Below are 16,226 nucleotides of genomic sequence, written 5' to 3' on the forward strand. Positions count from 1 at the left end.
AGTAATTCGAGCTTTAATCACGCACAAAGGGTAAATTTAAGATCGTTTTAAAACTGAATGTTGTACACGTTGTTGCTAAATGTTTTATGCTAGATGAAATTTGGAAGATGTATATCATTTTTACGCAAGAAAATGCTCAAACATTTACCGTGCGTATTGTTACACTGCGCAGAAAATAGCAGCAGTTTCTCAGCCGCAGATAAAACTCGCAAATCCCTGTCAGTTCGCTGGGGAGAAGCTGGGAAACACAAAAAGCAAAGATAAGGATTTGCTACTCTTTGCTGTCGGTGCTCGAAACTTCTTTAATATTTCCGCGCGCGTGTTTTTTTACCCTGGCTGTTGCAGCGAATGAAATGTGGGACGCATCTATTCAGGGAGTAAAAAATACGCCAAACCGCAGAGATCGATATCTTGTTAATGTTGCATTAAATACCTCTCTGGGGGCATTCTGAGGATTTCCGAATGATTAATGGCCCCCGCAAGAACACCGGTTGTTTGGCTTTAATAACCTAAATGTTTCTACGCAGTCACGTGGAACACGCGCCTTGTACAGTTGGAATAAAGTGAACACACGTTCTTTTTAATAAAATTGGGTCATTTTGGAATCGCTGAGTCGTAAAACCTCCGACGGATTAGGTCTGTAGTATAATTTTTTACTGCCCTGCATGATTCAAGATATTAGGGAGTATAATGCAAATCAAGCACAACAATGCTGAATTTTATGTGAGGAGCCTTTGTTTGCTTCCATTTTTACTGCTCACTTCCTATTTTACTGCATTATATGCAGCACACTCTCTCCACCCGCTTTCTGCCACTGGATTTACTCTCTGGCGGCAGATAAAATGAGCGCATTGTTGCAGAGGCGAAGCTGTGTAGTAGCCAGCAGACAATGCACCGCACCGATTCAGTTTATAGTGCATACTCGTTGGAGAAAACAAAACAAGGCCGTAAAGCCGGCGACGCAGAGCTTCTAAAGCGGACACGCGGAGAGGTGCGAAAAGCCGTCTCGCTTATGTGCACGCACGTGAAATGGGTCCTTAATTAAATTTCATCACCCTTCAGCACCGAAATCTTCCGGATTATGATGTTGCAGGTGACACATTCATTAACCTCGCAAGAACACGCCTGTGCGAGGTAAATGCTAATTTACAACGCGTGTTTTCAGCCCCTAGAACAGAGAGCTTTTTCACATCTAATACGTCACCAAGTTAGCATTTAATTTAAGCACTGTCTCTTTTAGTGTACTAAAAGACACACGGATTCATAATTGCACCACACACAAATCGAGTTTATCTTCCATTTTATCTAATTTTGACGAAAAGTGCAACAATTCTATTCACCTGATAACAAGAAACGTTACAAAAAATAAGATTTTCATTGATTGATTGAATAATTTGGAAATATAAATCTTATGATGCCCTAGAATTCCATCAATAATGCTGATTTAAATAAGAGTAGTTCTTTATAATAATCGAGGCACTGCGTGAATCTCAATTTCTCAGATTGCGAAAAAAATTCAAATTGAATAGCTCTATAGTTTAGTACGTTAGCTCCAGACCTTGCATGCGAAAATAAATGCCGAAAGAAATCTAGTCAATAAATTTTCCCCGTACGAAATTGAGATTTTCCGAGTGAGTAGCGGTTTTCAGGAGCTATTTGTCAAGCAACAGCGAAACCTGCATTCGCCAGCGTTCGCAAATACACACGAACGAACATTTCTGCAGAAGCTCGCGGGTATTTCGTCGCAGCTGTCGTCAGCACTACACTAAATTCAGATATACGTTTGGAACTGAAGCTTTTCAGCGGCTATTTGCTTGAGGGAAGGCAAACGTAAATTTGCTTAATATACTGCAAGCGTGCATTTCATATTTCTCTTTGTCTGAATTTATGTTTGTAAAGAAACGGACTTTACCTGCCACAGCAATCTGCTTTCGTAGAAAATTATCGCCGTCATTGATGAAAGATCCTGATTTTTACTAGATATGGCACACATATATTATTTTATAGAATTAAAGGAATAAGTCTTAGTGTTTCTCCAAACAAAATCTATGATATTAATTACAAAATATGTCAATATTTTTCTATCGAATAATATCTATTTTTTGTTTATAAATTAAAGCAAAGCAATCCGTTCGATTTTTTTTATCAGGATAATAATGGATAATGCAGTGTCAAATTCAAACGGACTGGCTTTCTGATCTGAAAACCTTGATGAGCAGCATTCGTTAAAATTTATACCTAGGCAGATGGACGGAAAAAGGAAAAATCTGGTGAAACAAAACCGCGGAAAGCGGCTCTCGCACCGCATTTTGCTCCTCTTTCTCTCTCGTTGTATTCAGTTCGTGCACTTTTGCAACATCTGCGGCAGCGAGTGGCTGCAAAATAATGTAAATAAAACCACCCTGCTTTTGCCAACGCTAAATCCCCACCTGGTGGAAATGATGTTGATAATAATAATAATAAAATACTCGTCCGGCAGAGGACGGGCTGCTGTGCGTTTTAATAAAATATCATGTGTAATAAAAGCTGGCGTGGTATTGCAGCAGCTGGAATTTAAATATATAATAATTTTGCAGCGTAGAGAATTAAGGCATATACACACACACACAAAGCGCAGCGCAGCGCTCACTAGCTCTCAGTGTGCGGCTTGGAATTTGGTTCAATCCGCTCAAATGTGAGTGCGACGCAAATGCCTCTTTTTGAGTTCTCGGTTTCTGAGCGGCAGCGCGGGATTAAATTACACTAGGAATGTGTTTGCACACAAGTTGAGTTTCAACGCACTTTGCGCAACGATCTTGACAGTGAACAGCTTTTCAGATTAATCGGTACTAGAAACAATTCGCCACGAGGAAGTTGTTTTAACTACCCCGCAGAAGTGAATTAAGAGAAAACTAACAACTGCCCTTGGCCAACTTCGAAAAATCACGAGTTTCCGAGTGTTGTGAGGGAACGTTTATTTTTCTCTTTCTCTTCAATCTAACAACGAATCTCTTTGGAATCTTCGTTTTAGATAGTAATAAATTTGTTGAATTCATGCTTTTTCCAACGATTTAAGATCACCAAGGGAAATTTTTTAATTTGACATTGTTAGCGATCTATATGAGTTGAAACGTTATGGCAAATTAGTGAGTGATATTGTAAAATCAGATCGTCAAGTAAGATTTTCATTTCTTACTCTTTCCATATTTTAAGACCTTAGCCACATCAAAATCGCTATAGTATATAGTTCATTGACTGTTGAAAATAATTGCTCCAATATTTCTGAGTTGACCTAGATGCATCTTGCTTCATTTTTGCCATTATGAGATATGAGATATGATAAATTAATTTAATACCTTTTTTTAATTTTGAAATCCATAAGTTGCAACCTTTTTTGATCTACTAGAAAATAGGAAATACCACCATCCTTTTGAGTATTATTGTTTAGTTCTACTATTTTTACAGAGCCCAGAGCAACTCCCTCAGGGGAAAATCAATCATTTTTTTTTCAATCCATCAGGTGATTTTTCCTGACAAATCTTGTCAGTGAACCAATTTTCACCTCTCGTTTTCAAGCCAATGTTGAATAATTTGACCGTTTTTCAAAGCTCTGTATTTTGCTACAATTAGAGAGCTAGAACGTCTCTAGCTGAAACTGTCGAATCCTAAAATTTTCTACTGCTGAACTAACTTGGTTTACAAGTTTTTCACCAGTCCTTAATTTTCAAGCATTTTGAGATCGTCTACGCAATGCTTACAAATACCAGATACGTTGTTTTTCTTAGTTTTTTCTCCAACAAGTAAGTGGAGGAAATGGAGGGTTGTTTGGTAGAAATAAGCCTCTTCAGGTTATTTGGTGAAATGTTTTTCCAAGTGCCTCAAGCGAACATGAATTAGCATTATTAGCTTCTTCCTGTTTATGCTGCTGGCTTATTGTGTTGAGCTAAATATTGACAGAAAAATTCAATATCGCAAAATTTTCTACACCCCACATTCCCCGGAAAAACCTTCATATCGCGACCATCGGTCTTGATCAGGAGAAATAAATGACCAGATTTATTAAATTGTTATTAATGGGGTGAATATTTATCTACTTGTCAGAACCATTAATTGATAGAATGAGAGGATCAAATATTCAAATAATAAAGTACCTTTTGATATCATGAGTGTTTCAATTGAGTGTTTATAAGTTTAAAGATAAATTTTTAAATTAAGAAAGTGGAAAAATGGCACTAAATTCAAATGATTCTATAGGGTGAAAACTGTTTTAAAGTGAAAACAAAACAATTTGATGTGTAAACCAAAATAGTTTTGTATTTAATTTATTTTTAAATCATTTCATTTTTTGTATTATGCTATTTTAAAATTAATATTTATGGTCGGTAAACTTATCATAGAAATTAATTCAACAAAACGATCCTGCATCTCAGCAGAGAATTAAACGTGCTTATCTAAATGTGCTGTGCAAATGCACCAAACACTTATCACAATAGCGCTCTCCGTGTGTTTCCCGTGCATAATGCATAATTTATCGGCCGGCTAGGTTTCGTAGCGCGGCAAACAGGAGAGCTAGGGGTCGTTGGGTCGTGTGGCGTGCGCGAGTCGGACGGTGGAGGCTGCCACCCTCGGTCCGCGGAGGAGGGGGAGGGGCCGATTTGGGCGGCACGGGCGTCAGTCGGTGTTGATCCTCCGGAACGGCAGCAAACCCGCCAACATGCAGCCCCTCTCGGCGACCGCACTCGTCGCTCTGCTCGTCTTCTTCGCCGGTGAGTACCCGAAGACGCCAATTTGTAAAAAAAAATAATAAGAATAATAATGAGTGAGATTTTAATTAAATGAAAAAGCAGCCAATTTTCCACTAATGTCGGTAGGGCGGAATTGGTCGATTTTTGTCCGTCGTATAGACACAAGTATTGCGTGATAGACGTCATGTGTAATTGGTGTTGATATAATAGAATTTTCATTCCTACAATTGCGTGCTCACGATTTCACAGAATTGGGGTAGCGATAAAGGACCTTGCAAGTAAAACAGATATAAATTATTTTCAAACTAATTGAGTTAGTGACGCGGTGTATTTAAAAAATAATTAAAAATTTCATAACTCGCCGGCAAGGAAATGCAAAATGGGTAAATGACTGGTGCTGTGAATTAGTGAAAATCTCAGTTTTGCGCCCACTTGGTGCAGAGAGCAACTCTGACGTGCGCCCACCGTCGGAATTCCCTGATCTGCTTTGCCACCTCTAGTTATCTTGTTTCGGTGCAGGTTTATGCAGTTTTACGAAGTGATGGTTTAACTCTTTTGTCTTTCAAATACTCAGTTTCATTTTTTTCTGTAAATTTATAAAGTTTGATGGAACTAGCAAGTTATGGAGCACAAAGTTAAAAAACTCCGTATGGGATTTGATATGGGTAGAGCTTCAAAATCAAATTTCCAACTATGTAAGATCACCAAGGGAAATCAAGAAAACTGGCTACAACATCAAATTCAATCATGGTGATTTTTAAAACGTACACACTCTTTTGATGAGACGAATAAATAGATGCTAAATTTTTACTTTTTTGTATTGACCAGGATAATCGTCTCTAGTTAGACATAATGCTGAAAAAAATCTAAATTTTCTTAGCTGATGAAATGGTAATGTAGCTTCATTTTTATCACTTAGAAACTAAAAAAAAATCAATAACAAAAGAATTTCCAAACAATTTTTGCAAGAAACATCGTATAAACTAAGAAAATTTGTTCCAACAAAAAATCAGATATTTTATCAGATCTCAGGCATACTTTTTTGATCTGCAATCACCGCTTCCAAGCCAATAACAAATCCTTGAAAATTTTAATTTTCTTATTAGAATATAAAAATGGCAGATCATCAATCGATTCTTTTCATTTAATATTTTCTATAAACACAAAACTGCACCAAAATTTAAAAAAAACTTACTTTAATCCATTTTAAGTAATTATTTTTTTTTCAAATCTCCGTCAATCGCTTAAGAGTCCGTTTGCAAGAGAGTAAGGAGGTGTATAGGCTGTAAAAATTGCAGCATAAAATTTATTTCCAGCGGCATAACACATTTCGTCAAATCTGCTTACTTTTCCTCGTAATATTTCTCAACTAAAGTGGATTAACAGCAATAAAACGGAAAATTTACGGCACATAATCACTCCGGCAGAGCTTATGAGGTATAATTTTCCAATATGCGATCGTTTGGTTCACATTTATGACTGTACTCCTGAGGCCGTGTTCGCGTCACCATATTTGCTGCCGAACACATTTCCGATCGGTGGAACACACAAAAAGCGTTATTGCTCAGCCGGCGGCCATCTCTTTATTAATACATAAAACGGATAATAGGGCGTCTTCTCGTTACATGTGCAGCGAGAGATGCAGCGCTTGAAAGCTTTTTCATATTTTAATTTAGCGTCTTAAGCGCTGCTCTATCTAAATCTAAACAAATCGGGGCCACGCGAGCAAACCGTGCATGCTTTTGAAAGCAGCGCCACTTCTTCTCCTTCTCCTTCTTCTCTCGCCCTTTTTATCCCTTTTGCACGGCTTTTTATCGTGTCGGCTCTTAAGCGGTCCAATTTCAATTCTCGCCAAAGCCAAAGGATATATTCACTCTCGCATAAACAAGCTTCAGAAGTTTGCGGCCGCCCATATGTAATCATAGAAGAAGTGTCGCTGCTGCTGCTGCTGCAGTGCCGCTGATAAATTAATTCCGCACGCCGAACCATTAATTTAATTAATTGGCCAGACTCGCGGGCACGGAAAGGAGCGAGTGAATTTCTTGCCTCCCTCAAGAATAAATTAATGGTCCTCCAAATTCGCAATCCCGCCCTGCGGATGTCTTGTTCTTTCCGCAGTTGCCAAACGAAATCGAAATTACTGGAGTGATGTAATTAATAAAAATATTTTCCTCTTTTAATTGGAAATATGCGTTTCCTGTTTGTTTATTTTTTCATTTTGATTGAGTTGAGACCAATTAATCAGTTTGGAGATTGAGTATTTTATCGACAGGGAAAGAAAATATATCTCCAGGACCTAGTTTTGAATTTTAATTGAAGCTTGGGTTTCAATTTGAAAAACAAAATTGAAATACACTATTCATATGTAGTGTTCGCCATTTTTACAAATCAACAAATAAATAACAGGGCATTTTTAGAAGATTAGTTAAAATTAAAGTTACCTTTGTGGAAAATACTTTAGAAAATTAAATAAAATTTTTGTCCAAAATTGCCTTAAGAAAATGAACTCAATCGTATATCAGCACCTACAAAAATATTTTCAAACCACTATAAATATAAAAAAAGAAAGGTCAGTAAGATTTCCAAGAAAAAAATTATTTAAGAAAAATGCCAGGTGTGCATCTAGCTAACATGGAATATATAGTATGTTTCATTCGTTTAAATTATTTCAATTAGATTCCACAACTGGCTAAAACCACAAAGTAAACAAAAGAACTGTATATTTCCCTTATTCCCGGCTTCATTGTTGCAGTCCAAGCCAATTTCAGTGTCGCGTGTACGTGTTTTTGCGTAGCTTGCACGTACGGACGGCGGCCTCTGTTGCTCTCTGCCTCGTCGCACTCGCTCTGATAAAAACAAAAGGCGCGATGAAAACCGAGAGAAGGCACAAAAAAGTGTTGGTTGACAGCAAGGTGCGTCTCTTGACCCTCTTTTCCCGCGCGCGCGGAGAGTTCCATTTCGCAAATGCGAAAAAGGTTGTTACTTTTCCGCAGCAGCCGCGTGAATAGAGAGAACGCGCCGAGGGAAAAGAGAAATACGCGCACGAAATTTTAATTTCTCAGCCCAGAGGTGTCGGCTTTCTCCCACAAAAATGAGCATCTTGCTCAACGTGACAAGTGCCCTTTCTTGCGAAACCGGCAGACGCTCGTGGAATTCTGCAGGTTTGCGACTCTGAAAATAACTGCGAGTGAGTGAATTTGGAACTTAATTCAAATTTGGTTTATGAGCTGGCAATCACTGACACTAAAATTGGGATGGGTATTTATTTGCATTAAGGTGGCTCCTTTATTTGAAGAAAGGAACTAAAATCAAATAATACGTCTCCCAAAATTCATATGCTGCGGTAACTCCCAAAGTTTCTACTGACAAAAACTCTCTATATACACATAACGAAGAAAAGCAATATATTTACTGCTTAATCAAATTTTTCTCTTGGCTGAAGTTTGCCTGCTAGCAAAAATACCTTTCTCGCCATTTGTGTTGATATGCAGTATAGGTGCACTTGCAAGCGGTTGGCGTTGGCGGTGGTGCCAAATATGTCTCCGCTGATCACTTTTTATCGAATTTAATGAGTCTCAAAAGGCGGTCAGCCAACTGTTTTTTCATTCTGTGGCAAAAGCTCATTCTGGGAGGCTTCCAGACCTAGTTTACTATTTATCACCTCATTTCCGCTAAAAGGAAACTACAGTTTTATCGCAGGCTTTAGAAAAGAGGTGTTAACTTTATCTCATGTGATCCTAAAATAAAATATCTCTCACCTCTCCAGTGCTGTTTTTAAAACCTGAACTTCAATATCTTTTGTGTTCAATAAACCAATTTTTGCATTTATTTTCACTGGATATTAAATATTAACAATTTTTCTTAAGTTATCTTATCTCAATTTAAAAAATAAAAATCATAACATCAATTACAATTTCTATTTTAAATCAAAACTGTAGTCTGAGGCAAGGAATCCAAGGTCAGATTAAATATTTAAGGTTTTTGTCTACCTGGATTCCAAACACGATCTGAAGACGCAACCCTTACAGTAAACCAACGCTCATTAGAGATCTGACTAAAAAATAATGCAACTATCTTTCAATCGAAAATATTATATACGCCTTTTTAAAAGTCCCGACCAACTAGACGCTTTTCAGTTCAATTTTACCGAATAATGTTTCGTGTTTAAGTTAACTTTAATTTAAATTTTCAAGATTTTTATTCATTCATGTAAGAGTGATTTCGCACGGGAAATCAACTCTTAAAAGTAAAAGCTTTTCCCCTAGATTCCTCCTCCGCTCCCTTTTTCAGTTTCCTATTTCGCTCAGGAAACTTTTAGATAAGTTTGAGGCAAATTTGCATAACTAGGTTCGGCTCCTCTCACGAAATCCATCTCAGACCGCGCACCTTGAGCGAACTAACCGAAGTAACATCAACACACACGTAGGAAATATGCTGTCACACGCCGCGCGCTCACGGAATGTCTACGCTCCTGCGGTGCATGTCTGCTCGGCTCCGGGAAACGATGGCTAAAAAGCTCTCCATAGAGAGATCTCTCCTCTCTGCCGCTCCGACTGAACAAACAAGACTGAAATCGCGGCCGCCCATTATTTACCCTGGTTTTCACGGCACGAGGTAGCAAGCAAAATATTTGCTCGGGGATGGAGCACACAATCGGCTGTTGCTACAACAATACCCGAGCAACAATGCGAGCCTCACATTGTTGCTTATTGCTGCGGTTGTGCTGACCACCACTGCGTCTGTTTACCCGAAAGCAGCATTATTTCATAATTGGCCCTAATGGGAAAACCCGTCCGTGAAAACAGAATAATTTTTGCCCGCTTTAATTTCGGCTACCTGGCAGGCGAGGTTCAAAGGGCGGCCAGCATTTGTGTTTTGCTCTTTGGGGATCAGAGGGTGTTTTAATGAAAATGGCGGTGGCTTTAAAAAAAGTTGTTTAGATCTCTCTCGGGCAATTGGAAATTCTCCGACTAGAGAGGCGAGAGGCGCAATTTGATTATGCGACGGAGGCTTGTCTAACAAGATTGGCGAGAGGCGAAACTCGATTTTGAGGGTAGACTACGGAATTTTCTCTTTGAAAAGTGGTCCTCAAGCTAATGAAAAGAAAACATAGAGTTGAAATGGTGAAATGGCAGGATTGTTTCGTGTCAATGTCTTTCTGATTGAAGAAGCTATTCAAATACAATTTATTGTATTGTCTTGGCTTTTCAAAGCGGCATCTGAGTGAGCATAAATATTTCCAATCCGACTCGCTTGAAATTGTTTAAACAATAAATCAATAAATAATGGCAAGTTAGGCATTTTGTTTTAATTTAAATAGTAAGAAAAAATGTCCGAACAATAAGCTCTTATTTAATTTTTATAGAACTTTATATTTATGTATAATATACGCCTATCATGCATCCGAAAGGCAGCGATCATTATATCGATAAATTTCAAATATCAAATTAGTAGAATTTAAACTGACCATTAAATCTTTCAACTAATAAAGAAAATAATTCTTCTACTCTTTTTTATTTCTTATATTTAAATTGAAATTAATTCAGCCGGGAAATCTTCACTCTCATTGCCATTAGTAGAAATATAAAAGCTGCACAACATTATATCCTCCTGAACAGATTACAAAATAAATAATCATATATACGCGTATGGGCATAATTGACACTCATGCATTATTAAGAACCCGCATTCACTGATCTAATTAGGAGCATTATGTGACCAACATGCACTCTCATTCATTCGAAATAGCCGCAAAATTATCATTGCCGACCGCAAATTCGATTAAACGCACGAGCATTTTCGCAGCTCGAGCCTCTAATTATAACCAACGCTCGACATTATTCCGCAAGCGCGACACAAAAAAATTCACCTGGCCTTTTTGTCAGTGCTGCCCCAATTAAAACGTCGACGCTGGCTGCGCTAATTTGCACTGCTTTTTTTGCGCGAACGTAGCGCACCTGCGTGCTCAAGAATGCCGCAAAGACCTCGCAGGTGCAACGCACGCTTGCATAATCCTATGTTCATTGCAATAAAATTTACCCACTGAAAAAGGGACTTTATTTTACATAAAATAGGTGTTTAGAATTGTCAGAGTCAAAATAAATTGTAATATGACTCTGATAAGCCCAATTTAAATGCTTTTTTTTGTAAAATAAGAAATGCTTCAAAAGAGTGAAGCGGTTTTGTTACAGGTTCAATTTTGGAGTGATTTTCGAGGAAACTGTGGTAAACCTGCTGACTCGGCAAAAATTCGTAGTCGAGAAATATTAAAACTTTTAGCCTTAAATCGATGCGGCGAATTTTGTTTTCCTACTTCCTAATATTCCTTTAGCCAGTAGAGAGGCGAGCAGCTGCTGTTGTAAATTAATTATCTAGTTAATTAAACTTTTGAGCGCCTGCATCAAAAGTTTGCTCTAGCGAGAGAGATGAAAGAATTAAAAGTCAGTGCTCGGCTCAGTCAAAAGGCCCTTTTGCAACAGAGACCCGAGTGGAATTTCTGATCGACGGCAAAAAGTCGAGAGTCGGATTGCGTGCTACGGAGCCGCGGCTGGAGGGAGCATGTGAGCAGAGTTTTTGGATCTAGCAAAACGAACGTTCAGCATCTTCTCTCATGATGTGATTGAAACGTGCATTCATACTTTTTTCGATAAAGGATGCTCGATTTGATAATGACGAGATGAATGATGAGAAAAGAGGAAACTGCTTGAATTAGTATTATTTATACCCTCTGCACTTTACAAATTGCGCTGATGCCAGGTATTGAATATTGAAATGAATATCCTTCTCAATCTAAATTATTGAATGGATCAAATTTGTTCAAAACTGTGATCCCGGTAATCCCGCATCTCACTCTTACCATTATATAGTCAGTTAAAGACAAATCGATCAGCTACGGAATTACCTGTCCATCAGGATTTGCACGATTGAATAATTTATTTTTAAAGCATTATTGGAGCATTTTTGCACAAAACTATACATTTTTGGCTATGAACCAATATTTTGTAAGTTTTTCCGAGTTTCAACCGTAACCATCAATTCAATAAACCTCATTTTTTGCACATTTCCTCTGTGCTTTCACACCTGACATGGAGTTAAGGTTTTTATCCTGACGCCCCCGTTGACGTTGACACTACGTTTTTTTAACTTCCCTTTTCACACCTCCCCCATACAAAATTTCCGCGAATTACGCCCTTTTTCATTGATTACTATCAACAATAAGTCCAGAAAACTTGTTTTTCGTCAGGAACTGTTATTAGGGATTAAATTGTACAACATAGCAAGATTTTGTAAATTTTCTGACGGAAATAACAAGACAATGATGTATCATACCTCGACATTTTTATCATTGTTATTAAATCAAGGAATTAATCCGTTTCCATTGTACTTTCCAAAAGTACTCATTTTTAATGAGTTGCATTATTTGTTAAATTGATTGCATTGATTTATTTTACATAAATAATGTAATAAAAATACGTATGGTATTTGAATGAGATCATGAAATTTTAATTTCTCGCAAATAGATCATTTTTCAGAGTCCATTTTATTTGCTATATAATAATTTTTTTATATGTGAGATTGACCTGTATTTAAATTTTGTAACTATGACAGTATAGGAATAAACAAATTGAGTGAGTTGAGTGCTTAGTCTTGGTATGACCCAATTTGAAAGCAATTAAACCTTTAAAACAGCCAATGCCTTCCTGGCAACGGAGAAAGCAGGGCTATTAGCTATGTACTAGCTAGGAGTAATCAGCGAACGGAAATGACTTCTAGACCAGGAATGCAAACCCGCTCAGCGAGTGTGTCGTGCACATAACATAACTTATACGCCAGTGGATCAGCGATGCGAATTTCCAAATAAATACGAGCCGCGCTTTTCCTTATTAAGCGAAATGACAGTCGTGGATTAGTCGCGACTAATGCGTTGTTTTTGAGCGATCGGGCGGATTAGGGTCGTTTTGTTGATTTATTGGGCATCAAAATGGCGCATTTGCGCAGCAGATGGCTCGCCGGGTCAGGCAACGGGTCTGTCCGTCTTCGGCCGGCGCTCTCGGGCGCGGATAAATCATTTGCCAGCCACTCTCAAGCCAGAATAAATAAATAGAAGCAAATGTAATAAATCACTGGGCGAGAAAGGAAAAGAGAGAGAGTACGCGACCAGCTCTGCGCCACTTTTTTTCTGTTGGGCGCGGCAACGCGAAATGGAGACACAAAACACTGCATCAAAACATGCCTTCGAAGTGAATTAATGACACTTGCTTCAATGCGCAACAAATCTTTCCTCGACCGAAAATAATCTGGGCCGGAAATATTGCAGTAGAAATAGAAAGAGAGTAATGAAGAATGAAACCACTTCATTGATGCATTTTATACATATTTTCAATAAGAACTATAATTTTATTAAAATCTATGCATGCAGAAAAAGTCAGAACTGTTGCTCCAGAAAGCCCTTACTCAACAGAATTTTAATTATATCTCTATTCAGTGTTAAGTTTCACTCATAAATTTTATGAAACAGGGTGTCATGTATTATCTTTAATATAATTATGGTAGCGTTTCTTCTTCTTGTCCCTCTTTTTACGGAAAATAGTGCTTACTCCTACAAAATTCTAAAGGGAGAGTGATGACCTTAGGGGACTCTCGGAAAAGCACGTTGGGGGAGCCTGTGTCTTTTCGCTATTTCAGTCACATGCTCCTTAATCGCCATGGTACCGTGCTAGATTTTTTAAGAATCCCCCAGGGAGGAAATGACCCTCTCCTGATATTTAGCATTCATTATACCACTAATCTTCACGTGAGGGCCTTAATTAAAAACCACTGTATTTTTTTCTCTCCGACTCTTAGAGAGAAATTTAATTACTTGCCATTGATAAAGCCAAAGGGATAATTTCCTTTGATCATATTCATTAAAATTCTCAGCAAGAGTAGATACAGAGCAAAAATTAAATATTTATAATAACATATATGCACCATTATTTTTTTTTCAGAATGCATCAAGGACTAAATTATTTCTGGTGTACTGATTCTCGTCTGTTATTTTGATATTCTAAGTAAAGCAAAATTGATTTAAATGTCTGCAGAATACCTAAACCCTTTCTTGCGTTGCGTTTAACACCCAAACAAATTTCAAACCGTTTAATTGCGTGCAACAAATTGGCTTAGCTGTGTTTCTCGCGGTTTGCAAATATGTCCCCTGAGGACGAAATCGTAGCTTCACGCAATGCAGCGTAAATTTTTGGGCCGCAAATAATGGACGCGATAACGTCGCGCATCTCGCCGTGATAAATAGAACGCGACACGCCTGAGGTGGCCGAAAATGCGCGAGCGAACGAATCGAGTGTAAACCTACTCCCAAGGGAGAAAATTCAGGATTGAATGAAACGATGCTCATTCTCTTGCCCGCAAGAAGTTTTTCACAACAGCCTGTGGCGGCAAAAAATCATTTTTCATCGAAATTGCACTATGTACGCTGGTCCACATGAACACAAGCGGATCGATATAGACGACACGTCGCTCACGGCTTTCATAAAACACTGCAAGATGATACTTCTGCCACTCAGCACGAGGGTTGATGATAGTTGAGGCAACATTTAATTTGAGGACAAAGCATCTGGTTTCCCTTGAGGAAAGACAATTTTTCTTGCCGCATGAAAAGTCTAACCGCATTAAAAAATACCAACTAGTGCAGCACGTTAAGTATGCAGAACATGATGAAACACCGCCTTGACATTTGACATTTGCTGCAAACTTAACTGCGTCTCACAGAGCCTTGAAAGTTGGCTGCCTATTTTTCCAAAGCGGATGAGATTGAAAATTTCTCGACAGGTGGAAACTTTTTGTTGAGAGAAAGAAAGATTAGTCAAGCCTATTAAAGGAGAGCGGTGAAAAAAATTTGCCGCACACAAAGAAAAGCTGCGGCCGCAAAGCAAAGTAACTCGGTAGAGAAACTAAAATAAAAGGGAATAAAAAGGCCGCGTGCGACAACACTGCTCTGCAATTATAGCAATTAGCCTGTGGGATTTTGCTCAGCACTCACACGCTTTGTGAGAATATGCTTGAATAGAGGCGCTTTGAAGAGACGCGTGAAACTAATTTTCTTTTCAACGTTAACTCTCTTTAGAATGGTAACTGTGTGTGGAATGAAGAGATAGGAAAAAAGCATCAATTAACTGTTTCATTTTATAATATGTTATTTATGATATCGGTAGTTTGTTGAACTTACTGATTGCATAATTTGGTTGCTAACAAAGGAAGCTCTAAAGGCTTTTAGTTTCGGGTGAATTTCTGAAATCCTAGGAAGATTCATAAAAAAAGATAAATTTTAAATAAATTCAATGAGGTTGGTTTCTCTTGCAAATTTTGACAACACACACAAAAAAAATAAAAAAATTAGCCACAAATTTGAAATTTCCCCGCAAAAGAAAAATTCAGCTGCTAAATTTACTCAGCTAGAGCAGAAATTTAAATCAAAATGTGCTTGCTGTAACTCAAAGCTATAAAAAAGTTTCTCATGCACACCTCAAATAACGTAAAGTAAAAGCAGTTCACCAACCTGCCGTGGAGGAGCTGCAAGAATTTCGCCAGCTCATCTAAAACTCCAACTCCTTTTAAAGCAAAAAATAGTTTGCGTTACTTTTTTGCTGCCGGAAATCTCCCATGAATTTTCCACGGGGAAAATTCCTCCCATAATTTCCGCCTCGTTCTGGTCATTTTTTTTCTGCTTGTCATGCGGTCATTATTCGGCGGGCAGAGCTTGGAGGTAGTCGTGCGTGTTTTTATTATTAAAGGCGAGGTGCGTGAGTGTGTGTGACAAAAGTGAGTGGCTCTCGAGAAAGCAGGACGAGCCGCTTTTGTGTTTGCACTGGCGAAATAATAATTACTCGCCCGGCGGACTAAACTTCTAATCTGCCCTTTTCTCGCCGGCCGGAACGACAAGGGCAAGAAACGAGCGGAGAGAATGAAAAGAAGGCGACAGCTGCGAGCGCGGCAATTATGAAAGGCACGGTCCAATCTGCGGCGCGGCGCGGCGCGCACTCACTGAATGCACGCTCGCCTCGCGCGCAAAGAGCCAAAAAAGGGACCGGAAGCCGCGAGGAGATGCTGTGCACAGTGGCGTGATCTGATTGTGGAACAGCGAGATGTGGTGCGAGGCCAATTTCTCCCGCTCGCTGAGCACTCATATACATTTAGACTGCTTTTCTCTTGGAAAAATATTAAGAAAAGAGACGAGCTGTTATGAATTATGGCACTTTTGATCGCGTGTTATCAAAATTAATTTTTGTCTGGAATTGGATTTGTGGTCACCGGATAAGGTTATAGCTCGAGAAAAACCTTGTAAATTTAACCATACTTTTTATTCCGATTTGGCATTATATTTATTTTTGATGTATGTAATAATATTTTTCAAGTGAAAATAAACAAAAAAACACAGTTGGAAATTATGAACAAAATGATCTAAATTTTACTAAGTTATGCGCATTTTAAAAATTGCTTTAAAAAGAT

The 16,226-nt window shown here is 38.3% G+C and overlaps 1 protein-coding gene across 1 annotated transcript in view; it reads left to right on the plus strand.

Annotated features, from left to right (window-relative positions):
- Positions 1–4,609: 4,609 nt before the first annotated feature.
- Positions 4,610–16,226, plus strand: part of LOC135947488 (lymphocyte antigen 6D) — a 77,254-nt gene continuing 65,637 nt past the window's right edge. The window contains exon 1 of the mRNA XM_065496384.1: positions 4,610–4,745. Within this exon, the coding sequence (XP_065352456.1) occupies positions 4,694–4,745 (52 nt within the window). The 5' untranslated portion in view covers positions 4,610–4,693. The remainder of the gene's footprint in view (positions 4,746–16,226) is intronic.

Source organism: Cloeon dipterum, chromosome X, assembly GCF_949628265.1.
Source record: "Cloeon dipterum chromosome X, ieCloDipt1.1, whole genome shotgun sequence".
NCBI classification, from domain to species: Eukaryota; Metazoa; Arthropoda; class Insecta; order Ephemeroptera; family Baetidae; genus Cloeon; species Cloeon dipterum.